The sequence below is a fragment of the Lethenteron reissneri genome, unplaced genomic scaffold, assembly GCF_015708825.2.
Source record: "Lethenteron reissneri isolate LAM-NWPU_2019-01 unplaced genomic scaffold, ASM1570882v1 scaffold_1848, whole genome shotgun sequence".
Taxonomy (NCBI): domain Eukaryota; kingdom Metazoa; phylum Chordata; class Hyperoartia; order Petromyzontiformes; family Petromyzontidae; genus Lethenteron; species Lethenteron reissneri.
Genome location: NW_026891606.1, coordinates 399,521 through 427,450, shown reverse-complemented (window position 1 = coordinate 427,450; position 27,930 = coordinate 399,521). Strand labels below are relative to the sequence as shown.

General features: G+C 49.1%; 1 protein-coding gene across 1 annotated transcript; it reads left to right on the top strand.

Moving 5' to 3' along the window:
- The first annotated feature begins 5,923 nt into the window (after positions 1–5,923).
- Positions 5,924–18,539, top strand: LOC133339370 (interferon alpha-inducible protein 27-like protein 2A). Its single transcript, XM_061547506.1, has 4 exons — positions 5,924–6,049; positions 10,319–10,369; positions 14,823–14,984; positions 17,304–18,539. Exons 1-4 carry the CDS (start codon positions 5,974–5,976, stop codon positions 17,444–17,446), a joined length of 432 nt encoding a protein of 143 aa, XP_061403490.1. The 5' UTR covers positions 5,924–5,973; the 3' UTR covers positions 17,447–18,539.
- Positions 18,540–27,930: the final 9,391 nt, after the last annotated feature.

The following is a 27,930-nucleotide window of genomic DNA, read 5'->3' as shown; positions in this document are numbered from 1 at the left end:
TATTGCTATCGTAGTTTTTTGGTATTTTATTTGAACCTATCTACGTCACTTTAGCGAAACACCCAAAGACTACATTGCACAAGTGTCGTGCTGGCGTCACCGTCACTTAGTAGTGGCGAATGGCGGTGGTTGCTGAATGTCAGAATGCAGCTGAGTCACCGATAGCTTAGAATGTATCAGCCACAACGTCACGACCTGGCACTGCAAACGCAGAGGCGAAGATCCACCCAGGTAGCCTCTATCAGGGCTGTAGTGGCAAGTGCTGTCATTAGCAAGTAGACATAAAGACAAAATCCCCAGGTAGCCTCTAGCAGGGCTGTAGGGGCAAGTGCTGTCAGTAGCAAGTAGACATAAAGACAAAATCCCCAGGTAGCCTCTAGCAGGGCTGTAGGGGCAAGTGCTGTCAGTAGCAAGCAGACATAAAGACAAAATCCCCAGGTAGCCTCTAGCAGGGCTGTAGGGGCAAGTGCTGTCATTAGCAAGTAGACATAAAGACAAAATCCCCAGGTAGCCTCTAGCAGGGCTGTAGGGGCAAGTGCTGTCAGTAGCAAGTAGACATAAAGACAAAATCCCCAGGTAGCCTCTAGCAGGGCTGTAGAAGCAAGTGCTGTCAGTAGCAAGTAGACATGAAGACAACAATCCCCAGGTAGCCTCTAGCAGGGCTGTAGTGGCAAGTGCTGTCATTAGCAAGTAGACATAAAGACAAAATCCCCAGGTAGCCTCTAGCAGGGCTGTAGGGGCAAGTGCTGTCATTAGCAAGTAGACATAAAGACAAAATCCCCAGGTAGCCTCTAGCAGGGCTGTAGGGGCAAGTGCTGTCAGTGGCAAGTAGACATAAAGACAAAATCCCCAGGTAGCCTCTAGCAGGGCTGTAGGGGCAAGTGCTGTCAGTAGCAAGTAGACATAACGACAAAATCCCCAGGTAGCCTCTAGCAGGGCTGTAGGGGCAAGTGCTGTCAGTAGCAAGTAGACATAAAGACAAAATCTCCAGGTAGCCTCTAGCAGGGCTGTAGGGGCAAGTGCTGTCAGTAGCAAGTAGACATGAAGACAACCATCCACATACTCTTTAGTTCTTTCGGTAAAGTCACGTAGGTAAAAAATAAAAATACAATTAAAGAATAAATAAAAATAAATTAAATTACGACGTTTCGATTGCAACACAAGCAATCATCATGTGTTGCAATCGAAACGTCGTGATTTAATTTACTTTTTTACTTCTATTTTTATTTATTTTATTTGAATTTTTTACCTACGTGACTTCGTGATCTGAAGAAACTATGTGGGTGGCACGTGACCACCCAGGTACACACACAAAGACAAAGATCAAAGTGCTGTTAGCGAGCACCTATGAAGGCCGGAACAGTATACAAGTGGGTGAGTGGCCAGCACCACGCCCGACCGCCTTTGTCTCCCCGGTGGCGATGTTTACACACCGCACCAGATACTCATTTGAGGCTTAGTCGACCTAGGGGAGGCCCGGGACCGGTTCAGATACTCATCACTGGTGTTGGCCGTGAGCGGGAATCGAACCCGTGTCGCCGGGTTGATAGCGCAGCGCGCTAACCGCTACACTAGGGACACACACAGGTACACACACAGGTACACACACAGGTACACACACACACAGGTACACAAATAGGTACACACACAGGCGAACACACAACAACAACCACCGCCATTCGCCACTACTAAGTGGCGGTGACGCCACCACGACGTTGTGCAATGTATTCTTCGGGTGTTTCGCTAAAGTGACGTAGATAGGTTCAAATAAAATACCAAAAACCTACGATCGCAATACAAGCGGTCGTCATCAGGGCAAAAGGGGTGTGTGTTGGTGCAAGGTTTGTTTCTGGAGGAGTCCCGAGAGTAACGTTTCAGTCTCCTGGCTCCGCGAAATGGGGTTTGGCCAGGAGACGTCATAGACGCCTGTCACCCCGAAGCCTTTGGCACACACACACGCACAGGTACACACACACAGACAGGTACACACACACAGACAGTTACACACACACAGGTACACACACAGACAGGTACACAAACAAGAACACACGCACACACACGTGTACACACACACGTGTACACACACACACACACAGGTTCACACAAACACAGGTACACCGACACACAGGTACACCCACACACAGGTACACACACAGACAGGTACACACACACACAGGCACACACACAAACAGTTACACACACACACAGGTACACACAGACAGGTACACACACAGACAGGTACACACACAGGCACACACACAGGTACACACACACACAGTTACACACACACAGGTACACACACAGACAGGTACACACACACAGGCACACACACAGACAGTTACACACACACACAGGTACACACACAGACACACACACAAGTACACACACAGGTACACACACACAGGTACACACACACAGGTACACACACACAGGTAAATACACAAACAGGAACACACACAAACAGGAACACACACAAACAGGAACACACACACACGTGTACACACGCAATTAGACGCACTCGGAGTTGATGTCCGAATAAAGGTTCTTAGTGATCTGAAGAAACTATTTGGGTCGGACGTGACCACCTAGGTACACACACAAAGACAAAGATCAAAGTGCAGTTAGCGAGCACCTATGAAGGCCGGAACGACGCACGAGGGGGTGGGTGGCCAGCACCACGCCCTACCGCCTTTGTCTCCCCAGTGGCGATGTTTACACACCGCACCAGGTACTCATTTGAGGCTGAGTCGACTTAGTGGAGGTCCAGGACCGATTCAGCTAATCGTTACTGGATGTTGGCCGTGAGCGGGAATCGAACCTGGGTCGCCAGGATTCATAATGCAGCGTCGCGCTAACCGCTACACTACCGCTCCCCAACACACAGGTACACACCCAGGGACACACACAGGTACACACACAGGGACACACACAGGTACACATACACACAGGTACAACAACAACCGCCATTCGCCACTGAGTGGCGGTGACGTCACCACGACGCTTGTGCCAGGCTAAGTGCACCTTGAGGCTACGTGAAGTGTCGAACGCCCGCTGGCAGGAGGTCACGGGGCAGACCCAGGTGCCACGGGTCGACTGACCGAGATGACCGAGATGACTGGCTGATGTACCACCTGTGCCCCCTACTGTACCAACTTGCTTTGCTTTAGCCACCCGGCGCTCCGCTCGTTGTTGTGAGCGTCGCTCCTCCGCCCTCCGTTGTTGTTGGAGGGCGACTGCCTTCAACTGCCGAGTAGCGTCCTTAACGAGGCTCCTCCACAAAGGCCGATCTTGACACCGCTGGTACCAGTCATCGGCAAGTCCACTCAGCTCCACGTCCTCCTGTACCACATCACTCCATCTCTTCTCTAGCCCGTGCCGCGCCCGTTTAGCCCCCTCGATTCGGGCGAACAAAAGCTGTTTAGGCATGCGGTGGCTGGGCATGCGGGCTACATGACCCAGCCAACGCAGCCTTGCCTGCCGGAGGAGCTCACCGATGGGATTTTGACCAGAGATTTTAAGGATTTGTGAGCTCCTCACACAATCCAGCCTGGTTAAACCCAGGATGGATCGTAGGCATGCCAGCCTAAATGTTTCCACACAGGTACACATACAGTTACACACACACAGGTACACTAATAGGTACACACAGGCGAACACACAATAACAACCACCGCCATTCGCCACTACTAAGTGGCGGTGACGACACCACGATGTTGTGCAATGTATTATTTGGGTGTTTCACTAAAGTGACGTAGATATGTTCAAATAAAACACCAACAAACTACGATCGCAATACAAGCGGTCGTCATCAGGGCAAAAGGGGTGTGTGTGTTTGTGCAAGGTTTGGCCAGGAGACGTCATAGACGACTGTCACCCCAGGGCCACCGGCACACACACACATATAGATAGATTCCCCCATATAGCCTGAACAGACTGTTGGGGCAAGTGCTGTTAGCGAGCACCTATGAAGGCCGGAACGGTACACGAGGGGGTGGGTGGCCAGCTCCACGCCCGAACGCCTTTGTCTCCCTAGTGGCGATGTTTACACACCGTAACAGGTACTCATTTGAGGCTGAGTCGACCTAGGGGAGACCCGGGACCGGTTCAGATAATCGTCACTGGTGTTGGCCGTGAGCGGGAATCGAACCCGTGTCGCCGGGTTCATAGCGCAGCGCGCTAACCGCTACACTATCGCTCTTTGACACACACACACACACAGCCACACACACACAGGTTCACACACCCAGGTACACACACAGGTACACATACACAGGTACACACACACAGCTACACAAACACAGGTACACACACACAGGTACACACACAGGTACACATACACTGCTACACACACACAGGTACACAAACACAGGTACACACACACAGGCACACATACATTTACACTTAGACAGATACACACACAGGTACACACACACAGGTACACACACAGATACACACACAGATACACAGACAGGTAAACACACACAGGTGTACACACGACCCAGCTGAGACCGGATTGCTTGCAGCTGAATGTCAGAATGCGGCTGAGTCACCGCTAGCTGAGAATGTCTCAGCAGCAGCGTCACGATTCTGCAGCTACAGCTGTATGAGCTGCATGCCGCTGCAGGGAGTGCATTTCTGATGAACGCCGTCACGGAGCGAACAGGGAAATCCGTGACGCGGCGCCAGAGGCGGTCCCTGCCTGGGTACAAAAGCAGCCCTGCGAGAGAGAGAGCGGAGATCGTGAAGAGAGAGAGGTGAGACTCTGAGAGAGGGGTGTGTGTGCGAGAGAGAGAGGGGAGAGAGGGGGGCAAGGGATATAGCCCATAACCCCACAGTGGCTAGGAAGATGTTAACTACCTCGCCTGGTTGTCATTTGGGCTCTGCCCATTTCAAACCTTTATAAACAGTTTACCTTTAGAAGCTAATTCTCTCTTCCTGATGATGGACGCTTGTGTTGCGATCGAAACGTCGTAGTTTTTTGTTTGTTACTTTTTGTTATTTTCTATCTACGTGACTTTACCGAACGACCCAAAAAATATGAATTCCTGCAGTCACGAAAGCTTTAAGTCAATATTTGTGGAGGAGGTTTGTGAATGACGCTACTGGGCAGTTGGAGGCAGTCGCCCGCCCTCCACCAACAACTGAGCGAAGAGGAGCAACGCTCACAACAATGGGCGGAGTGCCAGGTAGCTAAAATGGAGGAAGTTGGCACAGTAAGGGGTACAACTGGTGCGTCTACTCGTCATCCTAGCCAACTCATGGCACCTGGGTCTGTCCGGAGACGTCCTGTCAGTGAGCCTTTGACACTTCACGTGGCTTAAAAATGCGCCTGGCCTGGCACAGGCGCCGTGGTGACATCAAAGTCACTTAGTGGCGAATGGCGAGAATTGGTATTGGTGAGTGGTGAATGCGGGTGGGCGGTGAGTGTGTCTATGTCTGTGTGTGGTGAGTTTGTGTGTGTCACTTAGTGGCGAATGGCGGGTATTGTTATTGGTGAATGAGTCAGTGAGCACTCGCTCCTACAGTTTGTTAAGAGGCTGCGAGGGGGAATCTTTTTAAATCCTTTATATTAAGTTCGCTTGCTTGCTTGCGTGCTTGCTTGCTTACGACCGTGCAAATCTTTCGGTCGTTTTTTAACACACTTCCCGTGATCCAATCGCGCTGACATTTTGCACACAGACTCGTTGTGCGAGACAATTAATTTTCGCGAAAATTTTTTTCTAAATTTTTACACTTTTTAGGGAAATTTTTTTAAATATTTAATTACCAATTGCTTAATGCTGGCAGACAATCATCTGACCCATAGGTGGCAGCGATCTCAAGCCAGAGGACGAGAGGACTCTAGCCGCCACGCATATAAAGGATTTAGAGTGAAAAACTTTGTTTTTACGGGTTATTTTTTTCCCTGTGTGGTGCCGTGCAGGTTGCAGCTGCCGTCGTTCTCATTGGTTCACCACAAGCACCGAGTCAGCTATGACGTCACAAAGGATCGCCGTCCTCTTTATCGCCGCCATCTTGAGCGTCTCGCTCACGCCCGCAATAGCTAAAGGTGAGTACAGCACGTGTGTGTGTTCAGGTGTGTGCGTGTGTGTACACGTGTATGTGTGTACATGTGTGTGTGAACGTGTGTGTGTACACGTGTGTATGCTTATGACCGGCTCCAGTCTATCAGCAGAGGTCTCACTCCGAATCAGTCGAGCGGCAATATCTTTTCATCGGTTGCGTAACGCTGTGTGGAAGCTACCTGGTCTGTCGCTCCGCACGAAGCTTCAGGTCTTCTCGGCCACGGTCATTCCCTCCCTTCTCTACGCTTGCGAGACGTGGACCCCCCTGGTGGAGCATCTTCGCCGGTTGGAAACATTTAGGCTGGCCTGCCTACGATCCATCCTGGGTTTAACCAGGCTGGATTGTGTGAGGAGCTCACAAATCCTTGAAAGATCTGGGCAAAGTCCCATCAGTGAGCTCCTCCGGCAGGCAAGGCTGCGTTGGCTGGGTCATGTAGCCCGCATGCCCAGCCACCGCATGCCTAAACAGCTTTTGTTCGGCCGGATCGAGGGGGCTAGACGGGCGCGGCACGGGCTGGAGAAGAGATGGAGTGATGTGGTACAGGAGGACGTGGAGCTGAGTGGACTTGCCGATGACTGGTACCAGCGGTGTCAAGATCGGCCTCAGTGGAGGAGGCTCGTGAAGGACGCTACTGGGCAGTTGGAGGCAGTCGCCCTCCAACAACAACGGAGGGCGGAGGAGCGACGCTCACAACAACGAGCGGAGCGCCGGGTGGCTAAAGCACAGCAAGTTGGCACAGTAGGGGGCACAGGTGGTGCATCAGCCAGTCATCTCGGTCATCTCGGTCAGTCGACCAGTGGCACCTGGGTCTGCCCCGTGACCTCCTGCCAGCGGGCTTTCGACACTTCACGTGGCCTCAAGGTGCACTTGGCCTGGCACAAGCATCGTGGTGACGTCACCGCCACTTAGTGGCGAATGGCGGTTGTTGTTGTTGTTGTGTGTGTACATGTGTGTGTACACGTGTGTGAGTGCAGCTATGTTTTGTTTAATGCTGTATTGTAGCGTATAGCAATGTGTATAGTAGTGCAGTGTATCGTGTTGTATACAGTAATGTAGTGTATATTCGCGTAGTGTATAGTGTCGTGTATAGTAGTGTCGTGTATAGTAGTGTAGTGTGTAGTAGTGTATAGTGGTGTAGTATAAAGTGTCGTGTATATAAAAGTGCAGTGTAATAGTATAAAGTAGTCTAGTATATAGTGTATATAGTAGTGCATTGCATAGTGTCTCGTATAGTGTATAGTGTCGTGTATAATACTGTAGTGTGTAGTAGTGTATAGTAGTGTAGTGTGTAGTAGTGGATAGTAGTGTAGTGTGTAGTAGTGGATAGTAATGTAGTGTGTAGTAGTGTATAGTAGTGTAGTATATAGTGTTTTGTATATAAAAGTGCAGTGTAATAGTATATAGTAGTGAGTGTATATAGTAGTGCATTGTATAGTGTCACGTATAGTGTATAGCGTTGTGTATAGTAGTGTATTGTATAGTAGTGTAGTATATTGTATGGTATTTATGGTGTGTAGTAGTGTATAGAAGTATAAGGACTGCTCTACTTACGAACATTCAGAGATACGTACAAACCTGTCACTATGTCCATCTGCCTTTTTTAACGAGAGTCGTACATCTGCAGAACGTGAAAAACCAGTGGCATCTTCATATACAGAACCCGAAGAACTCGTGGCATCTACATCTACAGAACCTGAAGATTCAGTGGCATCTACATCTGCAGAATTTGAAGAACCAGTGGCATCTACATCTGCAGAACATGAAAAACCAGTGGCATCTACTTCTGCAGAACATGAAGACCAGTGGCATCTACATCTGCAGAACATGAAGAACCAGTGGTCTGCAGAACGTGAAGAACCAGTGGCATCTACATCTGCAGAACGTGAAGAATCAGTGGTATCTACATCTACAGAACCGGAAGAACCAGTGGCATCTACATCTACAGAACCTGAAGATTCAGTGGCATCTACATCTGCAGAATTTGAAGAACCAGTGGCATCTACATCTGCAGAACATGAAAAACCAGTGGCATCTACTTCTGCAGAACATGAAGACCAGTGGCATCTACATCTGCAGAACCGGAAGAACCAGTGGCATCTACATCTGCAGAACATGAAGACCAGTGGCATCTACATCTGCAGAACATGAAGAACCAGTGGTCTGCAGAACGTGAAGAACCAGTGGCATCTACATCTGCAGAACGTGAAGAATCAGTGGCATCTACATCTACAGAACCGGAAGAACCAGTGGCATCTACATGTGCAGAACCTGAAGAACCAGTGGCATCTACATCTGCAGAATGTGAAGAACCAGTGGCATCTACATCTGCAGAACTTGAAGATACAGCGGCATCTACATCTGCAGGAGATTATACAACTCTTGAAGCCATTCCCCGTGTTTACTGTACACGCCGTACAACACGTTTGGAATCGACAGGATTAAAGTTTGTACTTACGACAGAGGTCGCAAACGGGTTGTTTCCTTAACCGTACCCGTACCCAGCCGCATCAGGGTCGCAAATGGGTACCCGTACCCGTTCCCGGCCGGGTACAGGTAGCCGGGTATCAGGTAGGGTACGGGTATCGGGTACCCGATTGCGACCTCTGACTAACGAACAAATCGATTTACGAACACAGATCTCTGGAAGCGAACTGGTTCGTAAGTAGAGGAGTCCATGTATAGTGCAGTGTGTACATCAGTGTAGTGTATATATGTGTGAGTATATATATTTAACCGCTCTGTGCACAATCCCCACATTTTAGTATATAGTAGTGTAGAGTGTCGTGTATAGTGTAGTGGATATAGTTTTGTATGTTGTAATATTTACTAGTGTACAGTGTATTTTTCGATTTAAAGCTTTCGTGACTGCAGGAATTCATCTTCTTGGTTCTTTCGGTAAAGTCACGTAGAAAGAATTTAATAAAATAATAAAAATAAAACATAATAAAATAATTCTCACAACGTTTCGGCCACAACGCAAGTAGCCGTCTTCAGGTGAAGAACAGGTCTGTCAAGGAGACAGAATCTGAATGGAACGCCCCAGGATTGAAGCGACTATTTATGTTGGGATAGAGGGGTGAAGAGCGTCTTGACAAAATAATTTGCATATCAAGAGGAATTTAGCATATTCATGGGAAATGCATAAATGCAATTAGTGCTACTTGTGAAATGCGTAGGGGGTCTGGCAAGGGGTTTAAAGTCACTATGCCCATGCATTATGCAGGATTAGCAGCATCAAAGGGAGGAAGTGAGGTCAGAATTAATAAAGGGAAGGAATGTTAATAATATGGCTCAATGGGAGACTAGGAGGCTTGCAGTGGAGCAAAGAATCCATTCCTTGCGGAGAATACAAGATATATAGTCAATGTCAGTGAGTGGACTGCGGTCTGAAAGTCACCATAAACGTGAACACAATCAGTTAAGATCCGAAATGGTTTATTACGTCCTTCCAATGATTGCTGAGCCAAAATTCATCTTCTCGGTTGAAATTGTCTCTGTGTTTGTATATGTGGATCGCCTCATGGAAGAATCTCTCATGGTAGCCGGATGGCTTCTCCAAGACAGAGGTTCTCTGCAAGCCATCCGGCTACCATGAGAGAATGGATTCTTTGCTCCACTGCAAGCCTCCTAGTCTCCCATTGCGCCATATTATTAACATTCCTTCCCTTTATTAATTCTGACCTCACTTCCTCCCTTTGATGCTGCTAATCCTGCATAATGCATGGGCATAGTGACTTTAAACCCCTCGCCAGACCCCCTACGCATTTCACAAATTGTACTAATTGCATTTCTGCATTTCCCATAAATATGCTAAATTCCTCTTGATATGCAAATTATTTGGTCAAGACGCTCTTCGCCCCTCCATCCCAACATAAATAGTCGCTTCAATCCTGGGGCGTTCAATTCAGATTTCTGTCTCCTTGACAGACCTGTTCTTCACATGAAGACGGCTACTTGCGTTGTGGCCGAAACGTCGTGAGAATTATTTTATTATGTTTTATTTTTATTATTTTATTAAATTCTTTCTACGTGACATTACCGAAAGAACCAGGAAGAAAAAAGTGTACAGTGTATTAGTGTGTAGTAGTAAATAGTAGTGTATAGTGTAGTAATGTGTAGTAGTATATAGTAGTGTATAGTGTAGTAGTATATAGTAGTGTATAGTAGTGTATAGTGTAGTATATAGTAGTGTAAAGTGCAGTGTGTACATGTGAGGACGTGGAACTAATCGCACTGTGTAACCCCCACACAGAGGACGAGTCGATCAACTGGTGTGAGGTTGGCGTCATGGCAGCCGCAGGAGGTAAGCGATAACATCGCCACGCCTCCACGTGTGCATCACACACAGCAACATACACAACATTACACACAACCTAACACAGCATCACACAGCATCACACACAGCATCACACACAGCAAAACAACCCCTTACCTCCTCGTGGTGCCAGACGGGCAACGCTGTCGTGGGCAGTGACGTAGGGGGAGGGCGAATTCTGTTTGGCTTTTTGTCGCATGGCGTTTGCAACCATCACAGCGGCTAAATGGGGGCTCTGGAAGGGTGCGAGGGGCTGGTGACCCCTCCACCTTCAATTAATTACCACTAAACTACGTTTAAATCTCAAATTAATAAGCTTGTGCTAGAGGTCTCGGGGGGACAGGCGTCTATGACCCCATGAGACTGAATCCTTACCCTCGGGGCTCCTCCAGAAACAACAAAAAACCACTACGTGTGGCCACGTAGAATGTTCGAAAGCTCACTGCAGAGGAGAAGCTGCCACTCCTCTGTCGGGAGCTGGACTGGTACCGCCTGGATCTCTGTGGTATTCAGGAGGTCCGATGGACCGGCTCTGGCTCCTGCCACCATGAGGGATGGACAGTTCTCTACTCGGGGAAGGAGACTGCCAAGCAACAGGGTGTGGCTCTTCTTCTGAATAAAAGAATGAAGGGGGTGTGGGAGTGTGGCGTGATGTGGGAAGCTGTAAGCCCCAGGCTCCTCTGGGCTTGCCTTCCAATCAACCAGAGGCGAGGAGTGGTGGTAGTGATTACTTATGCCCCCACCGATGAGTCAGATGCCGTCTATGACCTCCTGTCACAGGTGCTAGCTAAAGTAGCCCCTCGGGATAGAGTTATCTTTTTGGGTGACTTCAATGCCCGAGTTGGTCATGATGCTGGCACCTGGTCGGGAGTTATTGGAAGGTATGGGCCGGATTTACTCAATAACAACGGTAGGAGGCTGCTAGATTTTGTGCAGCCCATGGGCTTGTAATTACCAACACACTGTTCCGGCATAGGCACATCCACACTACATCATGGATGCATGCCGGGTCGAAGCAAGAACATCTGCTGGACTACATAGTGACGGAACAGCAGATGCGGGCCCATGTCCTTGACACCAGGACCTACCGTGGAGCTGATCTGCAAACTGACCATCAACTTAATTCTAGATTTGAAGCTGTCGTGACTGCAAGGAATCATATTCTTAGGTTTTTTCGGTAAAGTCACGTAGGTAAAACATCAAAATTAATGAAAATAAAATAAAATAAAACAAAAAATCACGACGTGTCGGAGGCAACACAAGTCTCCGTCATCAGGTGGGACCGTCACAGCCGAATTAGCTGCATCAAGTGAGGCAATGATTCATCTAAGGGATTACATCTTGAATCATTGCCTCACTTGATGCAGCTAATTCGGCTGTGACGGTCCCACCTGATGACGGAGACTTGTGTTGCCTCCGAAACGTCGTGATTTTTTGTTTTATTTTATTTTATTTTCATTAATTTTGATGTTTTACCTACGTGACTTTACCGAAAAAACCTAAGAATATGACCATCAACTTGTCATATGTAAGATGCGCCTGCCATTCTTCCATTCCGTTGGTGGGTGTAAACCCAGGACCCCATTCAAACCTAAGATGGCCTGGTCTCAGCTAGCTGATGAAAGTTGCAAGCGAGAATTTAATCATCGCTTGCAGCTGGGGTTGCCATCATCCCCCACTCCTCCTGATGTCGAGAGGAAATGGGCAAGGTTTAGGATTGTGGCTCATGCAGCTGCAATGGCTGCTTTAGGTCCATGGTTCAGACCTCCCCAGAGACCCTGGCTGACAGAGGAGGTGTTCAAGATTTCTGAGAAAAAGCGAAAGGCCCACTCTCATCGGCTCCAGCATCCCACATCAGAGAATGAGGAGGCTTACCGCAGCCTTCGCTCAGAGGTTCGGAGAACCGTGAGGCGCTGCAAGGATGGGTGGTGGTCGCGGGTTGCTGAGGAGATGGAGTCTGCCTCAGTGGCCCGCGATCACAAATCGCTCTTTAATTCCATCAAAAAAAGTAACCTGCACCACCACACCTTTTACCATCATTAGGGGAAAGAACTGTGATCCAATTTCCGACCCCCAGGAACAGGTTTGCAGATTTGTTGAGCATTTCTGTGAGGTCCTGGGGAAGGGGAAATCCCTCATCCAGGAAAACAACATGGGACAAAGTGGGGATGACCCTGCCGAGGCAGCGGTGTCTCAAATATTGGAGGAAGAAGTCATCCCCTGTGAGTGGCTGGCTGAGGTGCCATCTGTTGAGGAAGTACTTAAGGCAATCCAGAAGGGCACCGGGAAGAAATGATCTCCCAAGCGAAATGCTGAGGGACGGTGGCATATGTGCACATACTGCCCTACATAACATGACATGATAACAATAGTCTGGACCACTGGATGGGTTCTGCATGATTGGAACAATGCCCTGGTGGTCCCCCTCTTTAAGAAGGAGGACCGCGCAGACTGTAACACCTACAAGGGCATCTCACTCCTCAGTGTGCCGAGAAAGGTCCTGGCAAGGATTATTCAACATCGCCTTGCTAGGCACACTGAGGAGAGGTTTGCGGAGCCCCAATGCGGTATCAGGAATGGGCGGTCCTGCACAGATGCCATATATTCTGTCCGTCTGCAACAGCAGAGGTGTAGGGAATTCCAACAAGACCTACATCTCTGCTTTTTTGACCTGGTCAAGGCCTATGATACCATCAGTAGGCCTGGGCTCTGGGTTGTTCTTTGTGCTTTTGGAGTCCCTGACCCTTTGCTCACAATCATTAAGGACCTTTATGATGGTGAGCGGGCCCGGGTAAAACTATGTGGCCGGGAGTCAGAGCCATTCCCTGTACACCTTGGGGTGCGACAGGGATGTCCTCTGGCTCCCACATTATTTAACATCTATTTTGACCACGTAGTTTTTGAAGCCTTCAATGGCTGTACTGGAGGAATTTCCATCTAGTGCAGATACAATGGGAGGCTGATCGATGCCCGGGTGCGGTTAAGGGATGGCTTCCTATTGCTCCACCATGTTATGTATGCTGATGATCTGGTGATAACTGCTCACTCAGAGGAGGAGTTGGAGGCACTGCTGCTGAACCTGGAGCTTGCCACTAATCATCAGCCCCACCAAAACTAAGCACCTGCCTGGGCATTTTGTATCATCGGACAATCCACCCCCACAACTCCCAATTGATGATGGGGCAGTTGTGGCGAGAGTGGAGAGTTTCCCATACCTGGGCAGTGTGCTCATGACCTGCTGCGGTTTAACAGCAGAGGTCTCACTCCGAATCAGTCGAGCGGCATTATATTTTCATCGGTTGCGTAACACTGTGTGGATGCTACCTGGTCTCTCACTCCGCACGAAGCTCCAGGTCTTCTCGGCCATGGTCATTCCTTCCCTTCTCTACGCTTGCGAAACGTGGACCCCCCTAATGGAACATCTTCGCCGGTTAGAAACATTTATGCTGGCCTGCCTACGATCCATCTTGGGTTTAACCAGGCTGGATTGTGTGAGGAGCTAACAAATCCTTGAAAGATCTGCACAAAGTCCCATTGGTGAGCTCCTACGGCAGGCAAGACTGCGTTGGCTGGGCCATGTAGCCCGAATGCCCAGCCACCGCATGTCAAAACAGCTTTTGTTCTGTTGGATCGAGGTTGCTAAATGGGCGCGGCACGGGCTAGGGAAGAGATGGAGTGATGTGGTACAGGAGGATGTGGAGCTGAGTTGACTTGCCGATAACTGGAGGCTCGTGAAGGAGGCTACTGGGCAGTTGGAGGCAGTCGCCCTCCAACAACAATGGAGGGCGGAGGAGCGATGCTCACAACAACGAGAGGAGCGCCTGGTGGCTAAAGCACAGCAAGTTGGCACAGCAGGGGGCACAGGTGGTGCATCAGCCAGTCGTCTCAGTCAGTCGACGAGTGGCACCTGGGTCTGCCCCGTAACCTCCTGCCAGCGGGCGTTCGACACTTCATGTGGCCTCAAGGTGCACATGGCCTGGCACAAGCGTCGTGGTGTCGTCACCGCCACTTCGTGGCGAATGGCGGTCGTTGTTGTTGTTGATGCTGTGTTAGGCTGTGTGTGATGCTGTGTGATGCTGTGTGATGCTTTGTATGATGCTGTGTGTATTGCTGTGTGTGAGGCTGTGTGATGCTGTGTGTGATGTTGTGTTCGCCTGTCTGTGATGCTGTGTGTGATGCTGTGTGTGATGCTGTGTGATAGTGTGTGATACTTTGTATGATGCTGTGTGTATTGCTGTTTGTGATGCTGTATGATCCTGTGTGTGATGCTGTGTGATGCTGTGTCTGATGCTGTGTGATGGTGACGCTGCTGCGACGCCATGCATCCACGTGTTCGTTTGTGTGACGGTGTTGTTACCATCGTTGTTGTTGTGGGCTATCCCCCTCCCTCCTCACTGTTGTCATTGTTGTTGTTGCCATGCTTGTTGTTGTTGTGAGCCAGTGGGCGCAGTTGCAGTGGCCCCAGTGGCAATAGGAGCCGCGGGCTTCGGCGCTGGAGGGATCGCCGCTGGAGGGATCGCGGCCAAGGCCATGGCCTTGGCCGCGGCCGCCAACGGAGGTGGTGTGGCGGCCGGAGGGATCGTGGCCTGGCTGCAGGCCGCCGGTAAGGAGGCAGGGCCCCGGCTAGGAGGGCCTCTGGCCAGGGCTGTTGTCAGGGTGACAAGGGCTGTGCGTTAGTAGTGAGTAGAGGAGACGCAGAGACAAAGGCACTCTTGATTAGCCTCTATCATGGCTGTAGCGGCAAATGCTGTTGTAGTAACGAGTACTCCCAGTTAGCCTATAGCAGGGCGGTTAGGGGGCAAGTGCTTTGATTAGTAGCGAGTAAAGGAGACAGAGACAAATGTACTTCCGGGTAGCCTCTAGCAGGACGTAGCCTCGCCTGCCGGAGGAGCTCACCGATGGAACTTTGTCCAGATTATTCAAGGTGTTGGGAGCTCCTCACACAATCCAGCCTGGTTAAACCCAGGATGGATGATAGGCAGGTCAGTGTGAATGTTTCTAACTGGCGAAGATGTTCCACTAGGGGTGGTGCACGTTTTGCAAGTGAAGGGAAAGGAGGGCATGAATGTGGCCGAGAAGACCCGACGCTTCGTGTGGAGCTGCAGACCAGGTAGCTTCCACGTAACATTACGTAGCCAATGAAAATATGCCTCTCGACTGATTCGGAGTGAGACCTCTGCTGTCACACCGGAGCTGGTCATGAGCACACCGCCCAGGTATGGGGCCTCTCCACTCTCTCCATAACTGCCCAATTACAAATTGGGAGGTGTGGGGGTGGAGTTTTTGATGGTACAAAATACCCAGGCAGGTGCTTAGTTTTGGTGGGTCTGATGGTAAGGCTCCACCTATTAGTGGCACGCTCCAGGTCTAGCAGCAGCACCTCAATCTCTTCCTTTGAGTAAACTGCAATCACCAGATTATCGGCATACATAACATGGTTGCCCAATAGGGACCCATCCCTCGACCGTACCCTTGTACCAGATGGAGATCCTCCAGTACAGCCATGGAAGGCTTCTCGAACTACGTGGTCAAAACGATGTTAAATAATGTACACCCTAAGATGAAAAAGAAATGGCTCTGACTCCCCGCTTTACCCGGGCCTGCCCACCATCATGAAGGTTCTTAATGATTTTGAGCAGAAAGTTAGGGACCCCAAAAGCACGAAGAACAACCCAGAGCCCAGGCCTATTGATGGTATTGTACTCGGGCATTAAAGTCACCCAACAGGACGACTTTAGCCCAAGTTGCCACTTTAGATAGCACCTGTGATAGGACGGCATAGAAGGCATCTGAATCATCAGACATGCCTGCATCCCTCCCTGATGTTCATCTTCGGTGGGGGTATAAGCAACCACCACCACCATTCCTCACCTCTTCTTGTTGGGAAGGCGAGCCCACAGTAGCCTGGGGATTACAGCTTCCCACATCTCACTGCCATGCTCCCACACCCCCTTCAAACTGTTTGGCAGTCTCCTGTCTTGAGTAGAAGACTGCCACCCCTCAAGGTGACTGGAGCCAGAGCCAGTACACTGGACGTCCTGAATGCCGTACAGATCCAGGCAGTGCTTGTCCAGCTCCTGACAGAGGAGTAGCAGCCTCTCCTTCGGAGTGAGCGTTCAAACATTCTACGTGGCCACCCGCAGTGGCTGTTTTTATCGTTTCTTGAGGAACCCTGAGGGTGCCGGGATCAGTCTCCAGGCTACACCAAATGGGGTTTGGCCACGAGACGTCATAGACAACAATCCCCCCCCGAGGCCTCTGACACAAGCCTGGTGCTTGAATTGAAGGTGGATGGGTTACCAGCCCCTCGCACCCGTCCAGAGTTCCCATTGGCTGCTGTGATGGCTACAAGCACCATAAGGGGGTATAGCCAAATATATAATTGTCCGTTCCCCCATGGCGTTACTCACCACAGCGTTACCGTCCGACACCACCGAGGAGGTAGGGGATTGTTTTTCCGGACTACACACACACTCAGAGACGCATACAAAGGTCACCCAGGTAGCCTCTAGTAGGGCAATAGGGGGAAGTGCTTTTAGCAGTAGCAAATAGAGTAGACACAGAGACAAATGTACCCCTAGGTAGCCTCTAGCAGGGCTGTAAGGGGGCAAGGGCTGTCAGTAGCCGTGACTAGAGTAGACACAGAGGCAAAGATCTCCCAGGTAGCCTCTAGTCGTGCTGTAAAGACAAGTTCTGGCTAATGTACACACTCAGAGACACAGACACAGGTCCCCCAGGTAACCTCTGGATTGCTGCAGTTGCGAGATGTTAACCACCCCTTCCCTCCTTCTCTCACCTCTCCCCACTCCTCTCTTCTCCCTTCCTCCCCTCATCCTCCCCCTCCAACCTCCCCCCCCCGTCCCTCTCCCACCCTGCCCCCCTATCTCACCCCCTGCCCCTCCCCTCTCCCTGCCCCCTGTAGGAGCGGCTGGGCTGGGTCCTGCAGCTCAGGCTGTCGTGGGGATTGCCGGGGCAGCCATCACCAAGGTTGCGGTGGGCGTCTCGAACCTGTGTAGAAATAAGGAGAAGGGCAGTGAGATGGTGGTGGGGGGAGGGCAGCGCTGAGAGGGCAGCGCTGAGAGGGCAGTGTGCGTGCACAGTGTGGCTGGCTAAAAAGTGCGAGGATTCACAATCCTCTCATTGGCACGGTCGGCTACGGTGCGGCAGCAGCTACTCTGCCTTCTCCTGCCTCTCATCCTCTCTTTCCTCTCCTGCCTCTCCCCGACGGTGAAGACAGTCTAGATGGTGTAGACTGTCTCGTTGGTCTAGACGGTGCAGATGGTCTAGACAGTATAGATGGTCTAGATGGTCTAGATGGTCTAGATGGTCTCGACCGTCTAGTTGGTCTAGACCAGGGGTCGGCAACCAAAATAACAAGAAGAGCCATTTCTTTCCAATTCGGTACAAAATTCAGTATTTCAAGAGCCGCAATGCATCTGAGTACATACTGTACATACGTACATATCGTCAAGAAGCAGCCCGTAAAGAGCCGCATGCGGCTCCGGAGCCGTAGGTTGCCGACCCCTGGTCTAGACGGTCTACTTGGTCGAGACGGTCTAGTCGGTCTAAGACGGTGAAGACAGTCTAGATGGTGTAGACCGTCTGGTTGGTCTAGACGGTGCAGATGGTCTAGTCAGTATAGATGGTCTAGATGGTCTAGACGGTCTAGACGGTCTAGTTAGTGTAGACGGTCGAGAGAGTCTAGTTGGTCTAGAGAGTCGAGATGTTCTAGATGTTCTAGATGGTCTAGAGAGTCTAGATGGTGTAGATGGTCTAGACGGTGTAGATGGTCTAGACAATATAGTCGGTCGAGAGAGTCGAGATGTTCTAGATGTTCTAGATGGTCTAGATGGTGTAGATGTTCTAGATGGTGTAGATGGTCTAGACAATGTAGATAGTCTAACACAGCATAGACGGTCTAGAGAGTCGAGATGGTCTAGATGGTGTAGACAGTGTAGATGGTCTAGATGTTCTCGTCAATGAAGAGGGTCTAGTCGGTGAAGATTGTCTCGGTGGTTTAGACGGTGTTTGTGCTGATTGCTGCACTATAGTGTGGGAGTTTGGTTCTTTATCATCGTGGCCTTTGGGCCCGGCTGAGAAAGAAAAGCTGTGTTCACTTGACTCAGTTACTCTCTCAATAAAATGTATTCACAAAGACGACGCCTGTGTGTGTGAGTAAATATGAGTGTGAGTGTGTGTGAGCTTGTATCTACCTGTGTGTGTACCTGTATGTGTGTTTGAGTGGGTGAGTGTGGTTGAGGGATGGCTCTCTATCGCTCAACCATGTTATGTATGCCGATAACACTGGTCAACACATTAATTCTAGACTTGAAGCTTTCGTGACTGCAAGGAATCATATTCTTAGGTGTTTTCGGTAAAGTCACGTAGGTAAAACATCAAAATTAATAAAATAATAAAATAAAATAAAGATCACGACGTTTCGGAGGCAACACAAGTCTCCGTCATCAGGTGGGACAGTCACAGCCAGATTTGCTGCTTCAAGTGAGGCAATGATTCAAGATGTAATCCCTTAAAAGCGAGTTGAGGGGGGAGGAGAGGGGGGGGCTCATCAGAATATGAGGGCCAATGAATGGAAAGTATCGGGAGAGAGGGGCCAAAAAACGTCGTGATCTTTATTTTATTTTATTATTTTATTAATTTTGATGTTTTACCTACGTGACTTTACCGAAAACACCTAAGAATACTGGTCAACACACTTTTTCTGGCATAAGGTATGCCAACGGTTTTAAGGTAATTTTGGGGTGCTGATTCAAAATCTGGCATCAGTTTTTGTCTATCACATCAGGTTTTTGAGATATCAAATACAGTAATCCCTCGATTATTCGCGGTTCAAGTTTCGCGGCCTCAGTGCATCGCGGATTTTTCAAAAATATTAATCGAAAAATAAAAATTCTAAAATACCGCCATATCGGCAGCCGTATTGCGGAAAGCAGCGTTGTTTCATCGTGATGCACGAGAGAAACGGCTTTGTACATACTGTACCCACGGGCACTCAGACAAGGCACGTGATTGGTTCCCGGCGCGAGATCGACGAATGAGAGCACGAGTGGATGTACAGTATCCCGTGAGCTGATTGGCTGCGCATCATCGCATATTCTCTAAGCGCCTTCCCGTGTTGTATCTCGCCACTCTCGTTCACGCTGTCAACTGTGTCTCGCGTATCTTAGTGTTGTGTTCGAAATTAACTGGTGAGTGTAGAACACCATAATACGTATCGTATGAGAGAGAGAGAGTGAATGTACTGTATAATATTAAGGTTTTATAATTAAATAGATTTAAGTAAAATATATATATAAAGCTTAAATATACATAGTTTAAACATTCTGGTACCCACACACACATATACGGAAATTCCTAGGGGGGCCAATCCTACTTCGCGATAAACGAGGGATCACTGTATTGCATTTTCAATAAAAACTGAAGAAGAAAAATATTAAATAAATGTGGATATCTACATAAAATGATATTATAAACACACTATCCTAAAAATACAGCACCATATTTTAACACTAAAGCAGTCACTGACTCGCAACAACTTGCAATCATAAGTGACAGAGTTTATTTCAGGTAAAATCAATGAAAATGGGGTATGCCAATAGCATAAAAATGATGTGATAGAGCAAATCTGAGATCAGATTTGGAATCAGCACCCTGAAATTATTCTAAAACAGCTGCAAAAGTCCAGGTCAGAATTTTTTTTGTTGACCAGTGTAATCTGGTGATTGCAGCTTACTCAGAGGAGGAGCTGGAGGTGCTGCTGCTGAACCTGGAGCGTGCCACAAAGACGTGGAACCTTACCATCAGCCCCACCAAAACTAAGCACCTGCCTGGGTATTTTGTACTATCAGTCACTCCACCCCGAAAACTCCCAATTAGAGATGGGGCAGTTGTGGAGATAGTGGAGAGTTTCTCATACCTGAGGAGTTTGCTCCTGACTGGCTCTGGTTTGACAGCAGAGGTTGCACTCCGAATCAAATGAGCGGCAATATCTTTTCATCGGTTGCATAACATTGTATTGAAGCTACCTGGTCTGTCGCTCCAACATGAAGCTTCAGGTCTTTTTGGCTCCGGTTATGCCCTCCCTTTGTCTACGCTTGCGAAACATGGACCCCTAATCGAAAATATTTGCTGGGAGAAAGGTTTAGGCTAGTCTGCTATGATCCATTCTAGGTTTAACCAGGCTGGATTGTGTGAGGAGCTCACCCATCCTTGAAAGACCTGGACAAAGTCCTTTCGTTGTCTGGGTCATGTAGCCCGCATATCTAGCCACGGCACGGGCTAGATAAGAGATGAAGTGATGTGGTACAAGAGCTGAGTGGACTTGCCAATGACTGGTATTAGCGGTGTCAAGATCGGCCTCTGGAGGAGGCTAATGATGGATGCTATTGGGCATTTGTAGGAAATCGCCCTCTAGTAACAACGGAGATCTAAAAAGCTACGCTCACAACAATGAGCGGAATGCCGCGCAGATAAAGCGCAGCAAGTGGGCACAGTTTGGGGCACGTGGTGCATCAGCCAGTCATCTCGGTCATCTCAGTCAGTCGACCCGTGGCACCTAGGTCTGCGCCGTGACCTCCTGCCAGCGGGCGTTCGAAACTTCACGATGCCTCAAGGTGCACATGGCCTGGCACAAGCGTCGTGGTGACGTCACCGCCACTTAGTGGCGAATGGCGGTTGTTGTTGTTGTGTCTGTGTGTTTTAGGAGTGGTAGTGTAGCGGTTAGCACGCGCTGCTTCGAAAATGGCGACCTGGGTTCGATTCCCGCTCACGGCCGACACCAGTGACGATTACCGTAACAAGTCCTGAGCCTCCCCTTGGTCGACTCAGCCTCAAATTAGTACCTGGTCCGGTGCGTGAAAATATCGCCACTGGGGAGACAAAGGCGGCTGGGCGTGATGCAGGCCATCCACCCCCTCGTGTGCCGTTCTGGCCTTCATAGGTGCTCACTTACTGCACCTGCCCCTAGAGTCTGTTAAGGCTATATGCGAGGATCTTGGTCTTTGTTTGTACCTGTGTGTGTGTCTGTGTACATATAACCTGTGTCTCTCCTCCGCAGCGAGCATTCCAACATTCCGCGTGGCAGTGGCTCCTTTCTAGGGGGGTAAGTATTCATTCTCCTGTCTCTACCAATTGAACCCATGAGCCCCCGTCTCTCACATGAACTATGTTGCGAAGTAAATTAATGTCTGTTGAAGGCAAACGATATGGCAATCTATTCCTCTCGACGCGCTCTACACGATGCGCTAACCAATGTTTCAAAGTTTTGTTTCTTCGGCGTTTGGACGACATGACAACAGAATGATCCACGCCAGGTGGCGTCGCGGCGTTTATGTGCGTGGTGGGACGGAGTCGCAAAAAAAGATTAATTGCGATTTCGACTTCCGTTTATTCGGGACTCTCGGTTCAAATGTTGGTTTGGCCAGGAGACGTCATGGACGTTTGTTTCCCTGGGGGCCCTCAATATTTTTCGCACGTGGTTCAGTGACGGTTGAATCAAAGGTGGAAGGGGGTTACCAGCCCCCTCGCACCCGTCCAGAGCTCCCTTTTGGCCGCTGTGGTGGCTACAGGCGCCATGAAGGGTGCAGCCGAGTTTGGAATTGGTCTTCCCTCCATTTCAATTGCTCACAGCCACCACAGCGTTAGCATCTGACACCAACGAGGAGGTAGGGGTTTCATTCTTGATTTGAAGCTTTCGTGACTGCAGGAATCCATACTCTTTGGTTCTTTCGATAAAGTCACATAGGTAGAAAAATATAATAAAACAAAAAATAATAAATCACAACATTTCGATCGCAACACAAGCAGTCCGTCCTCAGGCGGAAAAAATAATCCAGCAGTGGAACTGCTGAACCAGCGAAAGAGCTGTTACAACAAGAGGTTATTTACGTGGCGATGGGCAAGCAAGCGAGGTCTGAACTAGAAAGGAATTCCATCCCCGCACGCAAGCACGTCAGTTGTGTTAATGGGGGCGATTAGGAAGAGAGATTAGGGAGAAATATTAGCATGAAATAAGCTTCCGTCGCCGCATAAGAGTATCGCCCCCACATATTAGATTAGGCAGGGAGATTCGGGGAGATAATGGGGATTAGCAAGTTGATGTCATGTCTATGTGTAACACAAGATGCGGCGCTGCCAAATCCGCTGTGAGGCAAGCGCGTCTACGCAAGAGAACCACCGCAACGGTGGTCGCGCCAGTGAGACATACAGCCCATCACACAGCCAGAACCATCGATACATCGAGGCTAAGGGAGCAAAGGTGGCCATGTTAGTGAGACCCCAGCCCGTTAATGCAGAGGCACCTAACAGGGCAATGAAACTCGGAGAGTCGGAGATAACAGCCAAACGGCAGGGGAGAATGGCAGCACCACAGCAAATTACGAATTTGCTTGGTTAATGTCATCCAAATGTAAAATAAACCTGATTGCTAAATTCAACATCCTGTCAAAAAGAAGCCAGATCCACACGTGAAAAAGTTTAATGTTAACAAGATTGTCATCAATCAGAGTAACAACCCAATTTTCGATAGCCTAAAATCGGTTCTAGCTAGAGGGCTGAACTTTACAGTCACCCCCAAACACATCCCAGTGGATGATATCCAGGTTGACGTAGCCCTCAAAGGTTTAGGTCACATCCCAGCAGAAGTAGCAAGATCTGAAATCGCCGCCATCCTCAAAATGCTAAGAAACCCATTAGTAACATCAGTAGGGATGAGCGCTCTAAACTTGCTCAATTGAAAAAAAGCCATTGTCAACCTTTCAGCCGACAAGAGCAATACCACGGTCATCATGGAGGAAACAACATACAACAACAAAAACCAGGACCTTCTTAATGATGGCAGTTATACGAAAATCAACAAAAATCCTACCAATCGCCTGGCTACAAAAACCAACAATATCATCACTAATTCGACTTCTCTAATCGAACCAACCAAACAGCTCTCTCTCAAATCTTCGGTTGCTAGACCACCCAGATTTTATGGTCTTCCATAAACCCATAAAGAAGGTACTCCACTCCGTCCTATCGTTTCTACCATCAACTCACCTACCTACAACTTGCCCGATTTCTGTCTGAGACCCTGCTTCCATTCACGGGCAAGACCACCTCAGCAGTACTTAATTCAGCTCACTTGGTTTCTCTAATCAAGGACATTTCACTGTCTCCAGATGATTTGCTTGTCAGTTTCGATGTAGTCTCTCTGTTTACCAAGGTACCTGTACCTGACACGATAGCAATCATTGAAGACTTGGTCCAACAGCGACTGAATCCTGATGTACCAACTTTGGTGAGGCACTGCCTTGCAAACACTTACCTCATCTGGAATGGCAAATTCTACAAACAAGATGAAGGTTCCCCTATGGGTTCTAACCTTATCACCAGTGGTACCGAATGTTTTCATGGATAAATTGGAAACAGATGCCATCCTGACATCCACCCTACGTCCTTCCCTGTGGATGACACTTCCATCATCTGGCCACATGGCCAGCGAGCATTGAACCCGTTTTTCAACCACATCAATTCCATACACCCATCTATCAAATTCACCATTGAAGTGGAAAATGATGGCAAGCTACCATTCCTGGATGTTTTTATCGAGAAGAGACCTGATGGCTCGTTGGGACACTGATTACAGGAAAGCCACCCACACGGATTCATATATAAAGCCTGACTCCCACCACCATCCGGCCCGGACACACACACTGACACGCACTGACACACACACACACACACCGATACACACCGATACACACTATCCAGACAACAACAACCACCATTCGCCACTAAGTGGCGGTGACGTCACCACGGTGCTTGTGCCTGGCTACGTGCACCTTGAGGCCACGTGAAGTGTCGAACGCCCGCTGGCAGGAGGTCACGGGGCAGACCCAGGTGCCACGGGTCAACTGACTGAGATGAGTGACCGATGCACCACCTGTACCCCCTATGGAGGCAAATTTCTGCGTTTTAGCCGCCCGGCGCTTTGCTCATTGTTATGAGCATTGCTCCTCCGCCCTCCATTGTTGTTGGAGGGCGACTGCCTCCAACTGCCCAGAGTAACAGCGTCCTTCACGAGCCTCCTCCATAGAGGCCGATCTTGACACCGCTAGTACTAGTCATATGCAAGGCCACTCAGCTCCACATCCTCCCATACCGCATCAGTCCATCTCTTCTCCATCCAATGTCGTGCCAGTTTAGCCCCCTCTATGCGGCCAAACAGAAGCTGTTTGGGTATGCGGTGGCTGGGCATGCTGGCTATAAGACCCAGCAAAGGTAGTCTTGTCTTCCGGAAGAGCTCACCGATGGGACTTTGTCCAGATCGTTCAAGGATTTGTTTGCTATTCACACAATGAAGCCTGGTTAATCCCAAGCGTAGAAAAGGGAGGGCATGACCTTGGCCGAGAAGATCCGAAGCGTTGTGTGGAGCAACAGACCAGGTGGCATCCAGACAGCGTTACACAGTCGATGAAAAGATAATGCCGCTCAACTGATTTGGAGTGAGACCTCTGCTGTCAAACGAGAGCTGTCATAAGCACACTGCCCAGGTATGAGAAACTCTCCACTCTCTACCAGAGGTGGGACAAAGTCATTGTTATGCAAGTCCAAGTCGAGTCTGAAGTCATCAAATTCATGACTCGAGTCTGACTCGAGTCCAAGTCACATGACTCGAGTCCACACCTCTGCTCTCTACACAACTGCTCCATCACCAATGAGGAGTTGTGGGGATGGAAATCCCTCTGGTACAGCCATGGAAACATTCTCGAACTACGTGGTCAAAGATAATTTCAGTTTCATTTCAGTTAGATAACTCTGTGAGCCATGCGGCTCTTGACTCGTGTGCAACAACAAAACATGAACAAGAAACAACTTAAAGTGACTACGCGCAACAGAAAAATCCAGGAAAAAACAGCAAAGTCTTCCAGAAAAAACACCGTATTTTAACGCTGCGTGCAAAAATCCCAGTGGGATGCAAGTAAACAATAACAACCATAAGACATTTAAATTTCGATTTAAAGCTTTCGTGACTGCAGGGATTCATCTTCTTGGTTCTTTCGGTAAAGTCACGAAGGGAAATAATAAAAATAAAACATAATAAAATAATTCTCACGACGTTTCGGCCACAACGCAAGCAGCCGTCCTCAGGTGAAGAACAGGTCTGTCGGGAAGACAGCGTCTGAATGAAGCACCCCAGGCTTGGAGCGTATATTTAAGCGGGTTTGGAGGGGGAAGAGCGCCTTGAACCATAAGACAATTTAGATTAAAGTTATCAGGATTACTCTATACTACAACAAACAAACATGGCTAAACCAAAAGTTAAAAAAATCATCAAAATAAAGCTATAAAAACAATGTACCAGTGATCATAGGAACTGTGATTCAAATTTAGCAATAAACGATATACATAACATGTACGACCAAACTCTGCAGCCAGAACTGGCTGCATGAGTCACTCCATAACAGCAGGAGTATCAGTAGCAGTATCAAAAACATTCAATACACCTTTACAGATCAGCACACTGTCATCAAAACTCAAGATCATACTTTGCAGCGGTCATCCGGAGCGATACATTTTATTTCAAGACATTCTGAATAGCAGTGGCAGCTGGGGGTGTACAACTCCTCTGGAGCAGTTTTCAGTGAAGATCTCACAGGCAGTGATCCAAGTTGCAGTTTATTGGCGATAGCATTGCAGACCCTGGGGGCATCAATAGAAAAGGCCCTTCCTCCAGTATTTGTACGGCAATAAGGAATGTGAAGCAGGTAAATGAGCGAAGACCTTAGGTCACATTTGTTCTTCGAAACAGTGAGGAGATCCAGCAGGTAGTCTGTTAAATAATGTGGGAGACAGAGGACATCCCTGTCGCCATCTCAAGATGAACATAGAATGGCTTTGACTCCTGGCCACGTAGCTCTACTCGGGCAGGCCCACCATCATGAAGGTCCTTAATGATTGTGAGCAGAGAGTCAGGGACTCTGAAAGCACGAAGAACAACCAAAAGCCCTGGCTTGTTGATGGTATCATAGGCCTTGACCAGATCAATAAAGCAGAAGTGTAGGTCTTGTTGGAATCCCCTACACCTCTGCAGTAGCAGACAGACAGATAATATGGCATCCATACAGGACTGCCCTGGTCTGAAACCCCATTGGGGTTTTGCAAGCCTGGCAAGGGGGTGTTGAATAATCCTTGCCAGGACCTTTCCCGGCACCCTGAGAAGTGAGATGCCCCTGTAGTTGTTACAGCCGGTGGGGTCCCCATTCTTAAAGAGGGAGACCACAATGACATCCTTCAAATCCTGCAAAACCCATCCAGTGGTCCGGACTGTTATTACAATGTCGTGTAGGGCAGTTTGTGCATGAACACCACCCTCTCTCAGCAGTTCGCTTAGGAGATCGTCTCTGCCCTGCACTTTTCCTCGTTTTAGACTCTGGATCACTGTCGTGCTTGCTCAACAAATGACACCTCAGCCAGCCACTCACAAGGGGTGACTATTTCCTGTAATATTCGAGGCATTGGCAGCCCCAGCAGGGTTATTCCCACCTTGCCCCATGATGTTATCTGGGCAGAGGAATTTCCCCTTCACCAAAACCTCAAAGATATTCCTGTGGTCGGAGATCGGATAACATTACTTTCCCTTAATTCTAGTGATAGGTGTGGTGCTGCAAGTTACTTTGTGATGGAGTTAATGAGTGTTTTGTGATCGTGGGAAACCTGCATTGTCGCACGGCTCTCCGAACCTCCAAGCAAAGGCTGCGGTAAGCCTCCTCCTTCTCTGATGCTGTAGTCGGTGGGAGTGGGGCTAACGCTTTTTCTCAGCCAGCTGGAACACCTCCTTTGTCAGCCAGGGTCTCTGGGGATGTTTGGACCGTGTAACCAAATTAGCCATTGCAGCTGCATGTGACAGTCCTAAACCTCGCCCATTTCCCCTCAGTATCAGGAGGGTTGTTCGATGCCAACCCCAGCTCTATGCGATGATCACTTGCAACTTTCATCATCTAGCTTAGACCAGGCCATTGTGGGTTTGAATAGGGTCCTAGGTGTACACCCACCACCGGAGTGGAAAAATGACAGGCGCATGTTATAGATTACAAGCCGATGGTCAGTGGGCAAATCATCCCCAGATGTATCTGTGTCTGGTGCCAAAGGGGGTGACTCACTGCGAGTGCTTTCTGGCGACGGGAGCCATCGCGCACATCGACGCAGACGGAGCCGGACCCATCATTCATGCCGGCACGGGCACCGCCGCCAGCGTGAGCAGTGTGCCGACTCAGCAACCACCCCAGCGGTTAGGCCTTGTTGTTGTTGTGTGTGTGAGATAATCTTTGTGTCTCTGTGTTTGTGTGTGCTGTAAGTAGGCCTCGGCAAGGCAAGGTAATTTACCCTTTTTACCGGGTAAAAGGGTAAAGCTAAAGGCTAAAGATGTCGACATGCCAAGGGGTAAGGTAAAGAGTTGGGTAAAGGTAGCTCAGAAGAATTACCTGGTAGGGTAAAGGTAGCGCGAAGTATTACCCGGTAAATACGGTGCCTTGTTTACCGCT

Bases quoted from the DNA above. Each gene is read 5' to 3' on its own strand.
- LOC133339370 (XM_061547506.1), top strand. From the start codon at position 5,974: ATGACGTCACAAAGGATCGCCGTCCTCTTTATCGCCGCCATCTTGAGC. The intron at 10,370-14,822 runs GTAAGCGATAAC...GTTGTGAGCCAG, and splicing joins CGTCATGGCAGCCGCAGGAG to TGGGCGCAGTTGCAGTGGCC. The intron at 14,985-17,303 runs GTAAGGAGGCAG...TGCCCCCTGTAG, and splicing joins GGCCTGGCTGCAGGCCGCCG to GAGCGGCTGGGCTGGGTCCT.